Raw genomic sequence first — 16,656 nt, 5'->3', positions numbered from 1 at the left:
CAATTACACGCCGGCGCTCACGTTTTCGGTCGTTGCTGATTCGCGAGACTTTGGACTTTTTTGCTGCTCCCGAATCTCACACTCTTCACGACTTCAATCACCAACTTTTGTCCCTTCTTTTTTTTTTTTTTTTGCTTTTTAAATCAGTTAAATAATGCTTGCGTCATCTTCCTCGTGTTTTCGTCGTGTTGCGGGATCGGTCACACGTCGAACCGTGAGGTCAATGGCTTCATCTGCATCAGACCTCGGGTTCGAATCTACTGTTGTTGATGGGATCAAGATTGCTGCTAAGGAGGTCGCTGGTCCAATTACTACATTGTCTTTTGTTATTAAAGCTGGTTCAAGATATTCTACTGTTCCTGGTGTTGCCCATGCTCTTCAAAGATTCGCATTCCAGGTACTTCCCATCTCAAAGATATATCGTTTGAAAAATTGATCCTAATTCTTTCTTTTAGAATACAAAAGCTCGTTCAGGGTTCCGTTTGACCCGTGAGTCCGAATTGCTCGGCTCAAAGCTCTCTAGCACCCTCGGCCGTGATTCAATTGTCTTGACCGCTCAATTCCTCAACGACGACCTGCCATATTTCTTTGAAGCGCTCAGTGACGTTTTCGCCAGACCGACTTTGTCCCGCCACGAACTTGCAGAGCTCGTCGGTTCGTTGCTCAAGCTCGACTCAACTCTTGCACAGTCAGACGCAGTCTACATCGCGACAGAGGCTGCCCACGCTGCCGCCTACAGAAAAGGACTCGGTCTGCCACTATACGCTCAGGTCAGTGACTCAATCACTGCCCCCGCAGTCGTCGGTTATAAGGACACGGTCTACACAAAATCGAATCTCGCCATCGTCGTGTCCGGCGCCAGCGCAAGCTCGATCGCCGACCTGGCATCAATCTACCTTGAGTCCGCTCCCGCAGGCACATCTTCCGCTGTGTCCGTACCCACATTCTTCGGCGGTGAGTCTAGAGTCGCGTCTGCCGCAGGAAACGCCCTTGTCCTGGGCTACGCAGCTGCCCCATCCCCGGCCCTCTCGGTCTTGTCATCCATTCTCGGAGGCGTGCCAACAATAAAATGGTCATACGGATCTTCCCTCCTGGCCCCAACCGCAGGCAAGGCTTTCGCTAAGGTCTACCCTTACGCCGGCTCAAGCCTGTTGACAATCACCTCATCCGGGTCGGTCGAAGACGTTGCGTCCTCTTCCGCTGCTGCAGTCTCAGCACTCAAGACCCTTGCATCTGGTGTCTCGGACGATTTGCTCAAGAAGGGCATCGCAGCCGCCAAGTTCGATGTCTTTGCAAAGTACGAAGGCGTATCTGGTTTGGTTGCTGTCGGCGAGTCCCTGCTCGCGTCGGGTGAGGTCCCGACCATGTCGTCGTTGGCAGCAGAGTACTCGGCCGTCACGGCAAAGTCCGTCAAGAGCTTAGCAGAGTCCATACTGGCATCCAAGGTCGCTTCTGGTGCGGTCGGTAAGATCACCGAGCTGCCGTATGCAGATGAGTTGGGCTTCAAGGCGTGAATTTGTGTGTATCTCATAATTTTCAAAAAATTTATTCGATTGTTATACAATAGATTGTTAAAAACGTAACTTTACTGTGCAACGTAGCGCTAATTTCTACAATAAATACAGGAATTGTTTACAGCTTGGATGAGATGCTAGTCAATAGCGCCCCTTCGGCATACATCTTGTCCAGATCATCACGGTAATACTTCACGCTCTGTGGCCGCTTGAGTTTCAATGTCGGCGTCAAGAGCTCGTTCTCGGCCGTGAATGGGTCAACCTTGAGCATCACGTTCTTGACCCGCTCAAAACCTTTCAACCCGCCAGTCGAAGCCGCGCGCTCCATCATCTTCATCGCGGCTTCTCTGACCGCCCTGTTTTCGCACACAGTCGCGAGTTCATGGGCATCCGTCGCTGATACTGGTCTGTTAAGAATCTGTGAAGCGAACGGAGCAAACGTCTCGGGGTTGATGGCCAAAATCGCAACCAAGTACGTCTGCACCGAGTCGCCGTGCACAAATACCTGAGACGCAATGTCAACGCCTACATTGTAGATATTCTCAATATGCTCGGGCGCGACGTACTCGCCCTGAGCAAGCTTGAAAAAGTTCTTGACCCGGTCAATGATGTACACTCGACCGAGATCGTCAATCTTGGCAACGTCACCGGTGCAGAGCCATCCGTCCTTGTCGAGCACTTCTGCGGTCTTCTTCGGCTCTTTGTAGTACTCTTGAAAGATAATTGGACCGCGCATCATGAGTTCGCCACGCGGGTGCGGCTTATCGGTTGAAAAATACTGCATTTCTGGTACGTCTTTCAGTCTGATCTCAACACATACGGCAGGCGGACCACAATGGCCAGCAACCTTGTCGTCAGGCTCAGACACGAGACCAAACGCAAAACTTTCAGTCAGACCGTAGCCTTGCAAGAAATTGCAGGCAAGCGCGGCCCGCAAAAACTGGATCGTATTTTCTGCAATCGGCGCCGAGCCAGACACACCGGTCGCCAGCCGGTCAAAGCCTGCGTTCTTGCGAATCTTACGTGACCACAGCGTGTCCCACAGAGCGATCTTGCCGGTCCCGCCAGCAGCCATGTCTGCGAGCTTTGCGTTCAAAGCCCTCTTCGAAATTTTACCTGCCAACCCTGGGGCCGCGATCGTCTTTGCCCGAACAGCTTCTTCAATCCGGTTGAGAAGCCGTGGCACAGACGGAAAGATGGTCGGTCTTAGGGCCTTGATATCGTCAACCAGTTCAAGGATTGGGCCGTGTAAAAACCCATAAGCCGCGCCAAATGAGATGATCTGACAGAGCGTGATGCGCTCGTAAATGTGTGCTAGAGGAAGGTAGCTCAAATGGACATCCGATTCTTTGGCCGAGCTTGCGATGTGCAGTACCGCGCCGCTCATGGCGGCAATTGCGTTCGCGTGGGTCAGCACAACACCTTTAGGCACACCGGTAGTACCGGATGTGAAGTTTATTGTCAGTATGTCGTCTCTAGAAGGAGGGATGTGAGGTACAAGATCATTCTGGCCAATGCGCTCAACCTCGGAGAACGAGTACAGCGCAACGTCCTTGGACTTTGTCCAGGTTTTGAGCAATGCCCGGGTTGTGTTGCCTGGTTTGTCATGCGGATGCTCAAGTTCGTCCATACTGATGATAACTTTTAGATGGGGCAATTTGTCTTTAATTGTCAAGATTTCCGGAATATTCTATTCGTTAGTATTGCAGTAGTAATATTAATGCAACTTACGTTAATAGACGCGACCAGTACCGGAGCTTCGGCCAGGTTCATAATGTACTCGCTTGACTCTGGCCCAAGACTGTCATATAAAGTAACTCCATAGAGCGAATAAGCATGCAATGCAAGATCAGTAATGACCCATTCTGGCTGGTTAGGTGAATACAAGGCAACTCCGAACTTTGACCCAATCTTGATCCCGGCAATTCGGTCGGCGAGTCTGAGCAACCCACTGCCAAAGTCTGTTCTGCGTTCTGCAATTCTAGCGTAAGATTCCCACTTGTAAGGGCTCCAAGTCTTGTATGCCGGCACATACTCACGATGGCCGAGACAGTTTGCGTCGGCGTAGGTGCGGACCGCGTTGTTGAAACTGTCGTAGATTGTCAACAGTGCTGGATGGATAGTATCAACTAACTTTTCGGGAGTATGAATATTTCTGTATACAGCCGAATACCCCGGTTGTTCTGATCCAGGAACCGGAATTGCTTGAGGATGGCCGTATGGTGTAGAATAAACTGTAAAGTCTCCTTTGACCGGGATGGGTGCATCGGCAGGGAAGATTGTAGTAATTTTAGCGATGCCTGAAGCTTGCTGGACCTGAACGTCCTTAGTGAGTGACATTTTGAACAGATCCGGAGGTGAGTAAGAAAAGGAAGAGAAGCGTAGGGGCAGTTTATATGGGGAGAAATTGAGATTGTGGGGTAAGGAATAGGGTTGAACTTTTTCTGTGTGAACTGTTTGTTGTGTTGAGGGTTGGACGTCGTCATTTGGAAAGAAGCCTCGGCTGAAATTAATGATCCACCTGTCACCCCGCCGATCAATGGACGAAAAGATTAGTAAATAAATAAAAACTGTAAATCGGTTTAAGACACTAGTTAGTATTTCCTATTTAAGTAAAATGATTATATAATGCATTTATGCAGGGGGCCAATCTTAAATCGAATAGCCCATCTAGTCCCATTTCACGTTCCCTTCATACACTTCATATACTTAGGCCATAACTACACAAATGTCATCAGAATCCTCACATTCAGAGAATTTGAATTCAGAGCATTCACAGTCTTCACATTCATCCCAAAGCTCAGTTCCAGAAAAAAGACCGAAGTCATGGCTGTCAATGTACGAATCGTTTTTGCTCAAAAACGCAAGCCAGATTTCGTCTGTAGAGTCGACGTTAAACCAGCTCACATATGTTTTCCCCGGAAGATTTAAAGATGCCGAAATTGCATCTGAAGTTTGTATGCGCATTTATGATGAACTACTTTGTTGTGTACTAATTGCGTAGTGTATTCTGCCCTCTCAATTCTGGGTTTGTACCATGATACGTTAATCTCTCGTGCTGCTGCTGGAAATGACAAATATCGTCCGTCACTGCATTCAAACTACACAAATCACTACATGCAAGACCTGACATACAAACGCATAGCTTATTTTCTTACAATCATTCAAAAAACTGAACTTTTGCTCGAAATCGTGGCTCGCAAGCGTGGTGGCGTAAACCACCAGCACGCGACCGTGCTTGGACTCGAAAGCGTCAAGGCTGCATGCAGATTAACGTTGATGCGCATCACTAGGTCACGAACAGTTGTTACACCCAGCATACCACAGCGTGAAGTCGATCCAAAGTTGTTAGACCCGAACGACCCAGCCACGATCGCGGATCAAATTGCAGCTCAGGAGCTGTACTGGACCATGCCGCGGACCGGCCACAAGCTACCAGTCATGCAGCCGTCTAAAGCCGGGAGTTCGTATCTGCTCGACAGCATACTCCTACCCGACGACGTGGCTGCACCGCAGAACCTGGTCCGTAAGCTGAACCAATCAGGTCAAGCAAAGGAAACCTTATACGTTTTACGACCACTAATTTATGCTGTACTGACATATCTCGTCTTGAGAATAAGACAGACTTGGAACTTACAAAATCGAACCAGATTGCAGCGAGCAACAGATTGGATGCCATGGGTAGTCGGGTTTGCGCTCGAGTACGCGACTCGTGATGGCGCAATGGACGGTCTTGCGCCAGATGGCAGAGCTCGAGCGGCGTTTTTGAAGTTGACTGGGCTCGAAAAAGAGGAACTCAACCGGCGAAAGTCGGCCATGTGGTGGTGGACTCTTCGTGGGCAGTTCTATACTGCATTTACCAAGTCCGTATTTTGTTCATTTTCGTTGGATTGTTGTGTGCTGACCCTATAGACCCATGCTAACCAAGATTGTTCAAAAAACTGAACATGTTCCAATTTTGAACCTTATTGGACTATATGTTGCCGACTATCAATATTTACTAGAAACATATCACTTTGCAAGTAAGTCTTCTTCTTCTTTTCGCTTTTCTAGAGACAAGTCTAATAATATAGCTTCCACATTGTAATATATTCGTACATAATATACATTATTATCTTGTAGTCCTGTCCCAATATCGTAATACCAATATATATACAACCGTGCTTTATGTACAAGAGACCCATTGTGCATAATATCTTCCCAAAGCCATTTTTTTCCAGCCTCTGTTAGCTTGCCCACTCCTCCAATTCTTATATACCTATTCACATCATATACACATACATATATACCCAAAAAAATAAAAAAAAAAAAAAAAAAGATATAACGGCCAAAATAATTTTCCTGGAAGAATTGTAAAATAGAAAAAAAAAAACTAAAACTTAAAATACTTTAAAATGCGTCTGCATCTGCAACATCAACCCTGCGCTCGAAACTGACTTGTGCACCGCCGACTTCGATTTGCCACGACACGACATACGTATTAATGTGCGCCAAATTTTGCTGTTGCTGCTGTTGCTGCACGAACGCGTCAAGGACATCGGCCTCAGCACCTGACTCGGGCACACGTTCCACCGATACTGCAAATTCGACCTCGCTCGCATTCTCGAGCCCGCCAAACACCCACGTAAACGCGGCCGGGTCTGGTGATGACTGAAATCCAGACCTGAATGCGCGAACAACGTGCTCTGCGACCTGGTGTACGTGGGCATCACGCTCGAACGCGGTGGTCGCGCGCAAACCGCGCTCGACTATGGCACTGACTAGTGCTTCGACCTGGTCGCCATCCTGCTGGTGCTGGTGATGGTAGTCATTACTCATGCCTCCACTGGTGCCTCCGCCGCCACCGCTGCCGCTGCTACCAGTTGACACCGGCCGCCCACGTCCTGCCGGGTCTTGCGAAATCCAAGTTGACGATACAGCAGGCCCGTGGCGTTTGCGGCGCTTACCCGATATTTTCTGCGAACTGGTGCTGACAACAGAGGCCGAGCTTGAGCTCGAATGCTCTGTCTGCTGCTGGTCCAATGGCAGCCCCGAAGACGGTCCTGATAACTACGAAGTTAGCACAGCTTGACCGTTAATAGTAAAAATTGTGACTTACTTGTATATCTGCCCGCATCCGAGGCGACATAATCAGATCCGGCTGATGGTACACTGGCGACGTAGCACCAGACCGCTGTCGGCGCTGACGCATTTCCGGCAGCAGCGCACGTAGCGCCAGATCCTCCTCAGTCGGGACACCGTCGCGAATTTCAGGCAGCGGTCTTGACGAATCCGGGATCTGGGTAAAGTACGGATGCCGTTTACCCATGCAGAACTCAAAGAACGAGTCAATATGCATAGCACGCATCCATCGCTATAAGTAAAATGTTGGTACGTGTTCACACTAAACATGTTATTTTTACTTACCTTTAATCTGACTGCATACTGTTGTACTTTTTGAGCGCTCTGTTCAGGAGTCCGTTCAACGCCCAGTTCTGTCACCAGTCTTGTCCAAGTCTTTACCTCGCCAATATCAAACTGACGCAAAAGCTCAAATAGTCTGGTGATGGGAAACGCCTTGCCATCGCTTTTGGGCACGTTGTGGATTGCACGGCGCAAGTCCGCAGTCTCGACGTCGGTTGGGATAGACGGATTGCAATAAAGAATGAACTGCACATACACGTCTTCGATCTCGTCAGCTGTCGTGTTCTCTGAAAGCGACGACACAACAGGCAGAGACCTGTCTTGCGGAGTGTATAGCGCCGAAGACGGCTGCTGCAACGCGATTGCGGCAGATACCCGACTATCCAGTTCCGGGTTTGAATGAAAGATAGATTGTGCGTTTGATCCCGCATTTATGTTAGAGCTGTTCATATATATTTTCGCACCTCTGACAGCGACCGCAGACGCTGTTGTCATGTCGACCGGCATTTGAGACGATTGACGTGGTGGCGACGTCGAAGGCTGTGTTGAAACTGTCATTGAATGTGGCGAAATCGGACTCTCAGAGGGCCGAGGCATGTAAAGTGACATGACGACCTGCTGCTGGGCGCTTGAACGGCTTCCTTGCAATCTACCCTGCTGCTGCCTTTGTTGTTGCGCTTGAGACACACGCATCTGAGTCTGCACTGGTGAAAACTGCTGAGAGTCTGACCCGGACCTCGAATTTGACGTCGACGAACGGGCACTGTGACGCTCAGAATCACGAGAGTAATTCTGGTCTTGATGAAAATGAACAGATTGATAATCTTGATTCGATACCGATTGCTGAGTCGATTTTGGCTCTGCAAAGTCAAAATCCGGTGGCTGCGAGATTGATAGAAGCGAGTCTAGCTGCTGGTAGTATTCCTGAGAATACTGACCAGTCTGAACGTTCATGAATTGGCTGTCTGAGTAGTCACGTTTCAACGAGCCAAGATTGTGAACAGAGTCAGTCGTAGTTAAAGTGTTGCTGCCTCCGGGGTCGTAAAGATTGTTCAATGGCATGTGAAATTGCCCAGAATCGACTTGCGGGTCATGAGGTTGAGATTGCTGTGGCGACTGTTGATTTTGATCAATTTGCCGCGGTTGCGGTTGTGATTGTTGTCGTTGCCCAGTGTCGTCTGTTCGTTGTGGTTGTGGTTGTTGTTGTTGTTGTTGTTGTTGTTGATCAAGGTTTTGAATGTCACCATCTTGATACAAAGCAGATGAGGTGAAGAAGTAATCACTTGCTGTTGTCTGTTGATGTTGATGATGCCCCGGTGGAGATTCGGAATCATTTTGTAGTCGGGTCATGACTTTTAATTCAATTGAATGAATATAAACAAAGCAAAAAAGAAAAGGAAAAGAAGAGGATTGTTTTTGTTGTGAAAGAGCATAATTTGGGGATTAGACTATATTATATGCAGGAGTGCATGAACCACACTCGTATTAAAATAAACGACGAAGGATTAGCTATCGAGATAAATGACGCGGGGAGAGAAGAATGAGAGAATGTAAAAGAAGAAAACATAGTGCCGAATGCCCGACATATGACAGAGATTATAAGGCGACTTTTGACTGAGATCCTGCTGATCATCATGGACCCTGAACACTTTGGCGTGTACTTTTTTCACGGTATTTTTTGGCTTTGAATAAGAAACTTCATGATTTAAAGTTCGGATCGCGGGACGTCTCCGGTACCAGTTTCCACCAGCCACAATGAGCTTCTGCCTTTATTTTCACTTTCATTACTTAGTAACTATATTATAGTAATTATAGTCATTAAGACTTTGACTTGGAATAATTGTTGATTTTTAAAAAATTCATTCCTAATCGATTTACTCAGGTTGTTAATGAAATCACATGCATTGTGGCGCAGAGACTTTCATTTTCTGCTGGGGCCAATAGATTAACGTTTATGCACTCCTGGACTTTATTTACATAGGTCGATCTAAAAGCCGCGTGCGGCTCGCATAGGTCAATCTTCGGTTTGGCCGTACAAGAAGCTTGACATGATAAGCATAATGATGACGATTGTAGAATTTAGTAATAAACACCAAAGACATAAAACACGCTAAATTTAAGATTTTAAAACAAAAAACGATTGCTAATAACAATAAAAATGTGGCATGATCCGGCGTTATGCGGATGTTCCACATCTGACTTCTAGAACACTCTCGTGAACCAAGGTTTCGCTAAATTTGAACAGACGTCGGCTCGTGATTGAGTACAAAACCCATAACATTTTACACTCTCGGCTTTTTCTGTGCCGCTTACTGACACAAAACCCTTTAAACCGTCCGAGCAAATCCCGAGAACACATTTGTAAACGGCATGTCTTCATTCTATTTTCACCCGTTTCTCTCCGATCGCGGGAACGCACGGCACGATAATTTTCAAATAATCCCGAGTGTGGCGCGTGCTGTTCAGCTTGCTTTAGTCGTAAAACACCGCATTTCCGGTAACCTTGTTTTCTTAGTTTTGTATGCACTTTGATGATTATTATAGGCGTGTTACATTATGTCTATTTCCTGCGTCTTAATTCTAAGGGTATTGTGTTTTTTTAAGTTTTAGCTATTTTTGACTAGTTGCTTCCCATCTTTTAAGCTCTCCAGTATCGAAGTCAAACAGATCAAGTAATCGACCAACAAGTTGATTGATGTTGTTAATCGTGTAAGGGTAATGTGTAGAAAGTAGCAACCGGTGGCGCAAACGATGGCTTCGGCCCGAGCGACCGCGAGCATATTTCGAAGATGGATCTTAATCTTACTCAACGGTTCTTCTCTGACCGACAGTACGACGTCCACGCTCCTTCAGAGACACATGTCCTCCGCACGTGACACGAGATCGTTGCAGATCCCAGCACTAATCGTCGCAAGAGTCTTGACTGAGCCCGGTGCGACAATCGACTGTGTACGACCCATTTGAAATTGGTGCTGTTCAATTATGAGGACTGTAACTGAAATCTGCTGGAGCTTTGACCGTGATTGGCGTGCAGTCACTCTCGTACTTGGTTGTCTCTCCTGCCCATTTGCTGATGATTAAATGCGTCTCGACGTTCATCCTTCGCAACACTTGCAACAGCGTTATTATAATCTGTGCTCCTGTTGCTCCTACTATAGTAATAATTCTTGCATTCCTCTGTCAATGTTTTGACGCTTGAGTAATACCAGCTGTGTGTTTTTCTGATGCGTATTCTCTCTGCGTACCAACGCACTCTCCGTTCTGCTTGGATCTGGATTTATATAGACTGTCCAACGTCAAGTGTTTCACCGCACAGTCTAATTGTTCGTCTTGCACTGTCGTAAAATGTGCAGACTGGGTTCGGCATTTCGGACCTCTTCGTATCACTTCCAATCATCTCTCGGAGCCTTATTTTGGCTTCGAAACTCTCGCAGACCACCCAACCGTTCCTCAGAGCTTTTCATATCACATGAGGATCTCTATCTTTAGTATGAACGATTGATACGCCCGTCATGACAAGCTTCATCCTTTCAATTCTGAACTGTATCATACAACAAAATGGCATTTGAACATCTCCTACATATGAGTTTCCGATTTTACATCGAAGCCTTGAAAGAGGATTGCGATTTGGTTGAGATCAACGAAGAGTGCCATTTCGATTTTGAAGTTGGCGCAATCATCCGCAAAGTGGTTGAGTCTAAAGAATGCGCACCTCTCTTCAGCAAGCTTAAGGGCCAGAATGAAAATGGACTATGGCATATTCTCGGCACACCCAACTGCCTTAGATCTGATCCCAAGCAAAATTTGGCAGATTGGCGTGTCATCTTAACATGCCTGTTTCGACGGCAATGAAAGAAATCCTTGACAAAACGGGTTCTGCAAAAGACGCGACGCCGATTCCGCTCCGCCTATTATTGTTGAAACCGGACTTTGCTAAGAATTTGATGCCAGACCAAAATTTGATCTCACTACTTTGTCTGCACCGTTGCTCCACAAAGATGTCGGCGAAAAATACGTGCACTTGCTTGACAGCAAGTGCACTAACTGGTCCATTGCCCTTGCAATGGTGCACGATAAGAATCATCTCGCCCGCTTGGTTATTGAACCTCAACATATGTGGCAGATCCAACAGATGTGGAAGAAAGAAGGCAAAGACATGCTTTGTGGGCGTTGGCATTCGGCGTCTTGCCTGCGGCCATCATGGCTGCTAGCTCGCTTGTGGGGTCTGCGTTAAACATTGTCAAGTATGAGACGGTTGGACTTTACGCACCTGTGAATGTAGAGCTTGTGTTTGAGGGGACCTGTTTCATCACTGAGCGTGTGCCTGAAGGTCCGCTCGGTGAGATGCATGACAGTCACTGTATTACGCAGTTAAGCTTGATCTATAGGTTTTAGATATGATATCCTGGTGACACTCACACCCATGGCCTCTGTACAGTGTGAACATGACTACTCGCTGCAAAGATGCTATCTTGCCAATCTTCAACCGCGGTCGTTTGACTGACGAAATCGTATGTACCCGCTGTTGCTGAAAAAGACAATCGAATTAAGGAATTTACACCCGTTGCCGCCCTAGATTGGATGGGTACATTTACAAAGACGTGCCGGGGTTGTAATTGACCCCATGCATGTCCCAAGGTAATGGCTTGCCGATAAGAGGCGGGCGGTAAAGCCGTGTCGGATGCGCTTCTGCCTATGGAGTACACTGTCTGAGGGACTGGGTAGCCGCGGATTTAAAGGACTAGTATCCCAAGAAAGTCTAGGACCGAGTTCTGTCTCATTGAAAGACTTAAGGATTTTGAGTGTAAAGTGATTGACTTTCAGATGAACTGTGAGGAGATTTGATTCAGAATCTACGAATAGATCTTTTTATGTCACACTGCCGCTAACTGTAAACCGATCGTAGCCTTGCATGATGTAGTCAAAACGCGTCTAGAGGCGAGTTACTCTCTAGATTAAACTTTTGCAGCCAGTCGTCAAAGTCGAAATTACTAAAGTTTCACTAGCTCGAACGTCAAGCTTTATATTAAAAACAATACATACCCCTGAAATTCATTTAACTCATCCTGTGGCCCGATATTATCAGGCGCCCGCTCACAGTCATTGTCGGACGACAGGGTGCTGAGTTTCTGCGACGCTTTCAGACAGTTCCGGCGCGGACTCGACAGCTGCATCTCGTGTCCTCGGTCTGGTGAGGACCCGGTCAGGGTATTGGCGCCCTCGATCAAACATATACTCAGCTTGGCCTGCAATTCTTTTGTCTCGGCTGTGTTTCTGGTATCACCCATAAAACTTAGTAAAGCGCAGACACGAGACCATTGTGAACTAAAACCCACGTCTGTATGGCGTAGCTAGTGGTCGTATTCAGCCTTACGAACGCGCGTGCGCTGCGATTCAATCACTCTTAGAATGCGGCAAGCACCGATTGTGCGTCACCACATGACTTCCCGATCTGCTAGATTGACGTATACTCAAGCGGCCGGGCGAGATAAAGAGCCAGGCAGTGCTCAAACAGGTCCATGTCTTTAAACAACTGTGTGAACTGTGCAATCAACAGAACACCGGTCCGGAGCGACGAGTGTTTGTGACACAAACGAGAGAGCCAGTTCATGGCCTCGCAATACCCAAGCTTGGTCGTGCCGTCGATCAGTCCCGACAGATCTTGCCCGTGGTCCATTTCATCAGACTCCGGCGCCTGGTCGAATGCGCGCGATAAAAGCGAGTCTTGCCATATTATGGCCTTTCTTTATTATTGTTAACACTTCAGTCACTGCACATAAAAAGTCAGTGGGCACCGTAGCGCGGCAGCTTGAATAATGTCGCAGCTTCAGGAAGCAGATTATGCAGACCGAAAGATAATGCGAGCCTAATTGTGGTGTCGTCGAGTATTAATGCCGCCTGTACGTTCATGGCGTTTTGCATCACGTTGCCTGGCAGCAGCATTGTTTGCAGTCCTTCTTTGTGTGGTTGAATTGGTAATTCGCCACACGTAGCAAATCAAACGCGTGTTTGGCTATATTAATGTTAGTGGCCATGTAACGATGCAAGAGAAAACATACATTGGGTTTGAGAGAGAAACACGACGGTTTGCAGGAAATCCAAGAACTAGGCGCCGGACGCCATAATCATATGAATTAATGCGAGAAAATGGTGTCCGCCAGGGACAACAACTGCATTGTCCGGTTATGTGGAGTTCGATCTCGAGGTGACGATTGCACAGATTGCCCGCTCGACTTGATTCAAATCAAACATATTGAAGTCACACGGATGTACGCAGTAGCGGTAAAACTTAAACAGCTTGATCAATTCCTCGTTGCTGGGCAACAAACCGTGTCGGCCTTGCCTAAGCCGATCGTAGATCGTTCGCCCTCGATACAGAGCAATGGGAGAAGTCTCTTCTTGACTCCTTTCCGAGATTTTCTCGCACGTAAAATTCCCGCTGGTAGTCCTTTGCCACTGCCGCAGCCTCCTGAACTTCCTGCGAGGTAAAAAATGGGCGATCCGTCCGCTGATCCAGCATCACATTATCAAGCGTAGATCCATCACCCGACCGCCGCTCGTCATAGTACGCACCCAAATGAAAATGTCCCTAATCAGCACATGTATCACACGATTGCATGCAACTGCACCGCACTTTCCGCTCGCGACACAGCAGGCAAGACTTTGATTTCGTGCAAGCTGGCGTGCCCTCAACGCATTCCGCAGATTGTCCCGCCGCGTCGCCCAACCGGCACGCTCCTGGCCATGAACTGTGCGCATGCAAACGTCAGTCAAATTGTGAATGCATCCAAATCTCTTAGAATCGTGAGTGTGGAATCGAAGTACGTTTCGTTAATGAAGCCATTGGAGCAACTCCAAAAGAATCCTAGTACCCTAAACCTTGTAAAGTTGTGCCAAAAACAGGCAGTTTGTGAAATTAAAAAAACAGAATAGTAGTATGTGGCAGTTGTATCAGTAGTATCAGTAGTAGCAACCGTTGTAGCAATAGTAGCAGCAGTGGTATGTGGCAGTATATGTCAGTATATCAAACCAGCGATGGTGAATGAAAGCAGTGGCACAAAACCATGCTTGAAGCAGATGGACGAATCAATCAATTGGCAATGGATTTGTTTGGCGCCAATAAACATAGACCAAAAAATGTTGAATTGAGTTTAACAATTAACACGCGGGGCTTGTAAATCTCGTGTAACGCGTTGACATGCGGTTGGATGGCATTGGAAATATAGGACACGTTTGGGACAAATGTAAACAAATATTTCACGTGACACACTCTAGATTGCTTCGCGTCATACTTACATCATACTCGCACGTGTTTTGGGGTTGGCAATTTTTGTGCTCTAGCAAATGGAACGCAGTAACTGGTTATCGGCATTGTAGTTTGATTGTCGTTACACGTAGTAGTAAACCAATTACGTGATCAACGAAATAGGTCTTACAAGATGAAGTGCCGCTTATATTCATTAGTATAGTTAGTTATTTGCCTCGGAGTCATCTTCCAAGCGGTTTACTATAACTTTTTGTTTGCAATGCTATAACTCCACCTCAGTAGATCAGTAGTATCGCTGTCAGCTGTAACCGCGTTAAGAAAAACTGTAATACATAAGAATACAAAACACAAATGTATTTAGAATGTATGACAAGTAGTGAAAGAATTTCACGCGCAAGTCGGTTCCTTGTAAAGCAGGGTAACTGTCACAGTCATTCATGAACAGCAGTGTACGGGTACCTGTCAATAGTAATATGATTGGTAGATGATGAGATGAATTCAATAAAATAGAGAGGAATTGATTTCTACAACTCCAGACAATTGCATTCCTGTACACCACTAAACATTGCAATTCAAACCAGGACACAAAGCGCACACATAAAATGGCCAACTAAATGGACCGCGATACGATATTTTACAAATTACATAACTCACACACTCAAAAGGCATAAAAAAAAACATAATTGAAACACGAAAACTATAGAGATAGTTTAAGTACTCAAGGTGTGCGCGGACAAGACATAACATGCTGATCAAAAGACAAAGAGGATAGAGATTGGACGGAGACTGGAGATCGGAGAAACAAGTATAATTTTTTTTATTAGTCTTTCATTACTTGATCTCATTTTGCAGCCTTCTTTTGCTTGCGTGGTGTCGACCCCATTCCTGGATATCCGTACTTTGGTTTCTTTTCTGCTGGTTTCAAAATCTAATAGCTTGTTAGTCTGCAATTGTATAAAATCACACTAGAGTGCCAACCTGGAATGAACACAACAATGACTCGTCGACCGACATCATGGCACCTGCATTATCAAACTCGCCGCAGTAATTTGGTGCCGAGAACAGCGTGACAAGTTGGCGTTTCGAAAAAAACTCGTATCCGTCCTCGACGACCTGATGTGCCCGACAAATCAGGTCCATGTCGTGTTTTTGCAAGAAGCGAGAGACCACGTCGGCGCCGAAGGTAAAGGACACTCCACGGTCGTTTTCAGCCCAGCCGGTAATTTCTTTGTCTGGATCGGACCACAGGATGTCGCAGAGCAGACCTGAGTCCGGGATGTCTGTTGGACGCATGATCCGTCTGATTTGTTCCATGTTGTTCAAGTCCGGAGACAGACCGCCATGCATCGTGAAAATCTTCTCGTCAATTATAGCCGCAATCGGTAAGCAGTTAAAGCAGTCGGTGAACGTTTTCCATAGCTTGATGTTATATCTCCGTTTGCCTGTTCAAATTAACAATAGTACGATATAACAGTCTCACGACGTACACTCATCATAGAATCCATAAATACGATTGATAGAAGCACATTCATGATTTCCACGAAGGATAAAGAAGTTCTCCGGATATTTAATCTTATATGCTAACAACAAACAAATTGTTTCGAGTGATTGCTGACCTCTATCGACATAATCACCCAAAAACAAGTAATTTGCTTCTGGAGGAAATCCTCCGTATTCGAATAATCTAAGTAAATCATAATATTGGCCATGAATATCGCCTATACTTCATCAGATAGAACCAATTAGTTATAGATTTGTCATACCACAAATCTTAATAAAAGGTTAGTAAGATTTTCATCACAACCTCAACTAACAAAATACTCACTTTTATCGGGGCCTCAAGTTCGAGTAAAATAGGCTGACTAATAAAGATCTCACGAGCTTTTGTACAGAGATATCTGATTTCATGTTCGAGTAGCTGAACATGATTTCCGGGGCGACTGCCCCTCACTTCTAATAATCTGTCGACGATAGAGTCAAGATCAATCTCAGTCGAGTCAGTCATTAAGAGATAGTGTAATAATGAATGATTTTAATGTGTATTAAGACTGGACTCGAGACTTTAAGGTGCTGAATACACACACAAAAAAAGGAAGACTTGACGAAGGGGCGCTGATTGAGTGGACTAAACGGCAAAAGCGCGGAACGGCCGTCGTCCGTCTTGTTCTTGCAGTTGTTACCCGGCCTTTCGCGGTTGGATATATATATATATATATATAATATACATACTGACTGTGTTATTATTTTATATGTTACTTGTTTAGAGTGAATAATAGTGTCGATATAGTATTTATAGTGCTATTCAATTGATAGTAATAATAGTAGTAGTACTGGCAATGAGAGTACCATGCATTTCATACAACCTCATCACAGTGAGAACTCACTCTTGACTTTTCAATGCATTCATTCTTACTCTGTTCTTGCTCCGTTCTTGCCCAATTCTCCATTAAGTACTAGATGTTAACAGTATCA

General features: G+C 46.1%; 7 protein-coding genes across 7 annotated transcripts; 3 read left to right on the top strand and 4 right to left on the bottom strand.

The window, feature by feature from the left end:
- Positions 1-48: 48 nt before the first annotated feature.
- V1512DRAFT_262178 (Metalloenzyme, LuxS/M16 peptidase-like protein) lies at positions 49-1,583 on the top strand. The gene is made up of 2 exons (XM_066916217.1): positions 49-397; positions 456-1,583. The coding sequence occupies exons 1-2, from the start codon at positions 155-157 to the stop codon at positions 1,512-1,514; spliced, it is 1,302 nt and encodes a 433-aa protein (XP_066771924.1). The 5' UTR covers positions 49-154; the 3' UTR covers positions 1,515-1,583.
- On the bottom strand, positions 1,534-4,037 carry V1512DRAFT_262176 (eukaryotic long-chain fatty acid CoA synthetase (LC-FACS)). The gene is made up of 2 exons (XM_066916216.1): positions 3,246-4,037; positions 1,534-3,204 (listed from the first exon to the last, which is right to left on the bottom strand). The coding sequence occupies exons 1-2, from the start codon at positions 3,852-3,854 to the stop codon at positions 1,633-1,635; spliced, it is 2,181 nt and encodes a 726-aa protein (XP_066771923.1). The 5' UTR covers positions 3,855-4,037; the 3' UTR covers positions 1,534-1,632.
- Positions 4,013-5,635, top strand: V1512DRAFT_262174 (peroxisome membrane protein). Its single transcript, XM_066916215.1, has 4 exons — positions 4,013-4,471; positions 4,519-5,377; positions 5,427-5,536; positions 5,588-5,635. Exons 1-4 carry the CDS (start codon positions 4,243-4,245, stop codon positions 5,599-5,601), a joined length of 1,212 nt encoding a protein of 403 aa, XP_066771922.1. The 5' UTR covers positions 4,013-4,242; the 3' UTR covers positions 5,602-5,635.
- V1512DRAFT_262173 (ARS binding protein 2-domain-containing protein) lies at positions 5,543-8,143 on the bottom strand. Its single transcript, XM_066916214.1, has 3 exons — positions 6,921-8,143; positions 6,613-6,867; positions 5,543-6,563 (listed from the first exon to the last, which is right to left on the bottom strand). Exons 1-3 carry the CDS (start codon positions 7,977-7,979, stop codon positions 5,904-5,906), a joined length of 1,974 nt encoding a protein of 657 aa, XP_066771921.1. The 5' UTR covers positions 7,980-8,143; the 3' UTR covers positions 5,543-5,903.
- Positions 8,144-10,475: 2,332 nt separating this feature from the next.
- Positions 10,476-10,769, top strand: V1512DRAFT_247457 (uncharacterized protein; the record flags this gene model as incomplete). Its single annotated transcript, XM_066914487.1, has 1 exon — positions 10,476-10,769. The coding sequence occupies one exon, from the start codon at positions 10,476-10,478 to the stop codon at positions 10,767-10,769; it is 294 nt and encodes a 97-aa protein (XP_066771920.1).
- A 1,069-nt stretch (positions 10,770-11,838) lies between these two features.
- V1512DRAFT_252981 (uncharacterized protein) lies at positions 11,839-12,594 on the bottom strand (the record flags this gene model as incomplete). Its single annotated transcript, XM_066914736.1, has 4 exons — positions 11,839-11,908; positions 11,961-12,255; positions 12,292-12,320; positions 12,389-12,594. The coding sequence occupies 4 exons, from the start codon at positions 12,592-12,594 to the stop codon at positions 11,839-11,841; spliced, it is 600 nt and encodes a 199-aa protein (XP_066771919.1).
- A 2,069-nt stretch (positions 12,595-14,663) lies between these two features.
- On the bottom strand, positions 14,664-16,301 carry V1512DRAFT_262162 (Metallo-dependent phosphatase-like protein). The gene is made up of 5 exons (XM_066916213.1): positions 16,010-16,301; positions 15,948-15,954; positions 15,672-15,902; positions 15,163-15,626; positions 14,664-15,112 (listed from the first exon to the last, which is right to left on the bottom strand). Exons 1-5 carry the CDS (start codon positions 16,187-16,189, stop codon positions 15,026-15,028), a joined length of 969 nt encoding a protein of 322 aa, XP_066771918.1. The 5' UTR covers positions 16,190-16,301; the 3' UTR covers positions 14,664-15,025.
- Positions 16,302-16,656: the final 355 nt, after the last annotated feature.

This window comes from Lipomyces arxii, assembly GCF_038497795.1.
Source record: "Lipomyces arxii strain Phaff 12-163 unplaced genomic scaffold V1512scaffold_6, whole genome shotgun sequence".
In the NCBI taxonomy this organism is placed as follows: Eukaryota; Fungi; Ascomycota; class Lipomycetes; order Lipomycetales; family Lipomycetaceae; genus Lipomyces; species Lipomyces arxii.
The sequence above is the reverse complement of the archived record's forward strand: the minus strand, read 5'-3'. Positions and strand labels throughout refer to the sequence as shown.

Bases quoted from the DNA above. Each gene is read 5' to 3' on its own strand.
- V1512DRAFT_262178 (XM_066916217.1), top strand. From the start codon at position 155: ATGCTTGCGTCATCTTCCTCGTGTTTTCGTCGTGTTGCGGGATCGGTC. The intron at 398-455 runs GTACTTCCCATC...TCTTTCTTTTAG, and splicing joins TTCAAAGATTCGCATTCCAG to AATACAAAAGCTCGTTCAGG.
- V1512DRAFT_262162 (XM_066916213.1), bottom strand. From the start codon at position 16,189: ATGACTGACTCGACTGAGATTGATCTTGACTCTATCGTCGACAGATTA. The intron at 15,627-15,671 runs GTACGTCGTGAG...TAATTTGAACAG, and splicing joins TTATGGATTCTATGATGAGT to GCAAACGGAGATATAACATC. The intron at 15,113-15,162 runs GTTGGCACTCTA...ACAAGCTATTAG, and splicing joins CATTGTTGTGTTCATTCCAG to ATTTTGAAACCAGCAGAAAA.
- V1512DRAFT_262174 (XM_066916215.1), top strand. From the start codon at position 4,243: ATGTCATCAGAATCCTCACATTCAGAGAATTTGAATTCAGAGCATTCA. The intron at 4,472-4,518 runs GTATGCGCATTT...CTAATTGCGTAG, and splicing joins CGAAATTGCATCTGAAGTTT to TGTATTCTGCCCTCTCAATT. The intron at 5,378-5,426 runs GTCCGTATTTTG...CTGACCCTATAG, and splicing joins TTCTATACTGCATTTACCAA to ACCCATGCTAACCAAGATTG.
- V1512DRAFT_262176 (XM_066916216.1), bottom strand. From the start codon at position 3,854: ATGTCACTCACTAAGGACGTTCAGGTCCAGCAAGCTTCAGGCATCGCT. The intron at 3,205-3,245 runs GTAAGTTGCATT...ACTAACGAATAG, and splicing joins TACTGGTCGCGTCTATTAAC to AATATTCCGGAAATCTTGAC.
- V1512DRAFT_262173 (XM_066916214.1), bottom strand. From the start codon at position 7,979: ATGCCATTGAACAATCTTTACGACCCCGGAGGCAGCAACACTTTAACT. The intron at 6,868-6,920 runs GTAAGTAAAAAT...TTTTACTTATAG, and splicing joins AGTATGCAGTCAGATTAAAG to CGATGGATGCGTGCTATGCA. The intron at 6,564-6,612 runs GTAAGTCACAAT...CTAACTTCGTAG, and splicing joins GGATGCGGGCAGATATACAA to TTATCAGGACCGTCTTCGGG.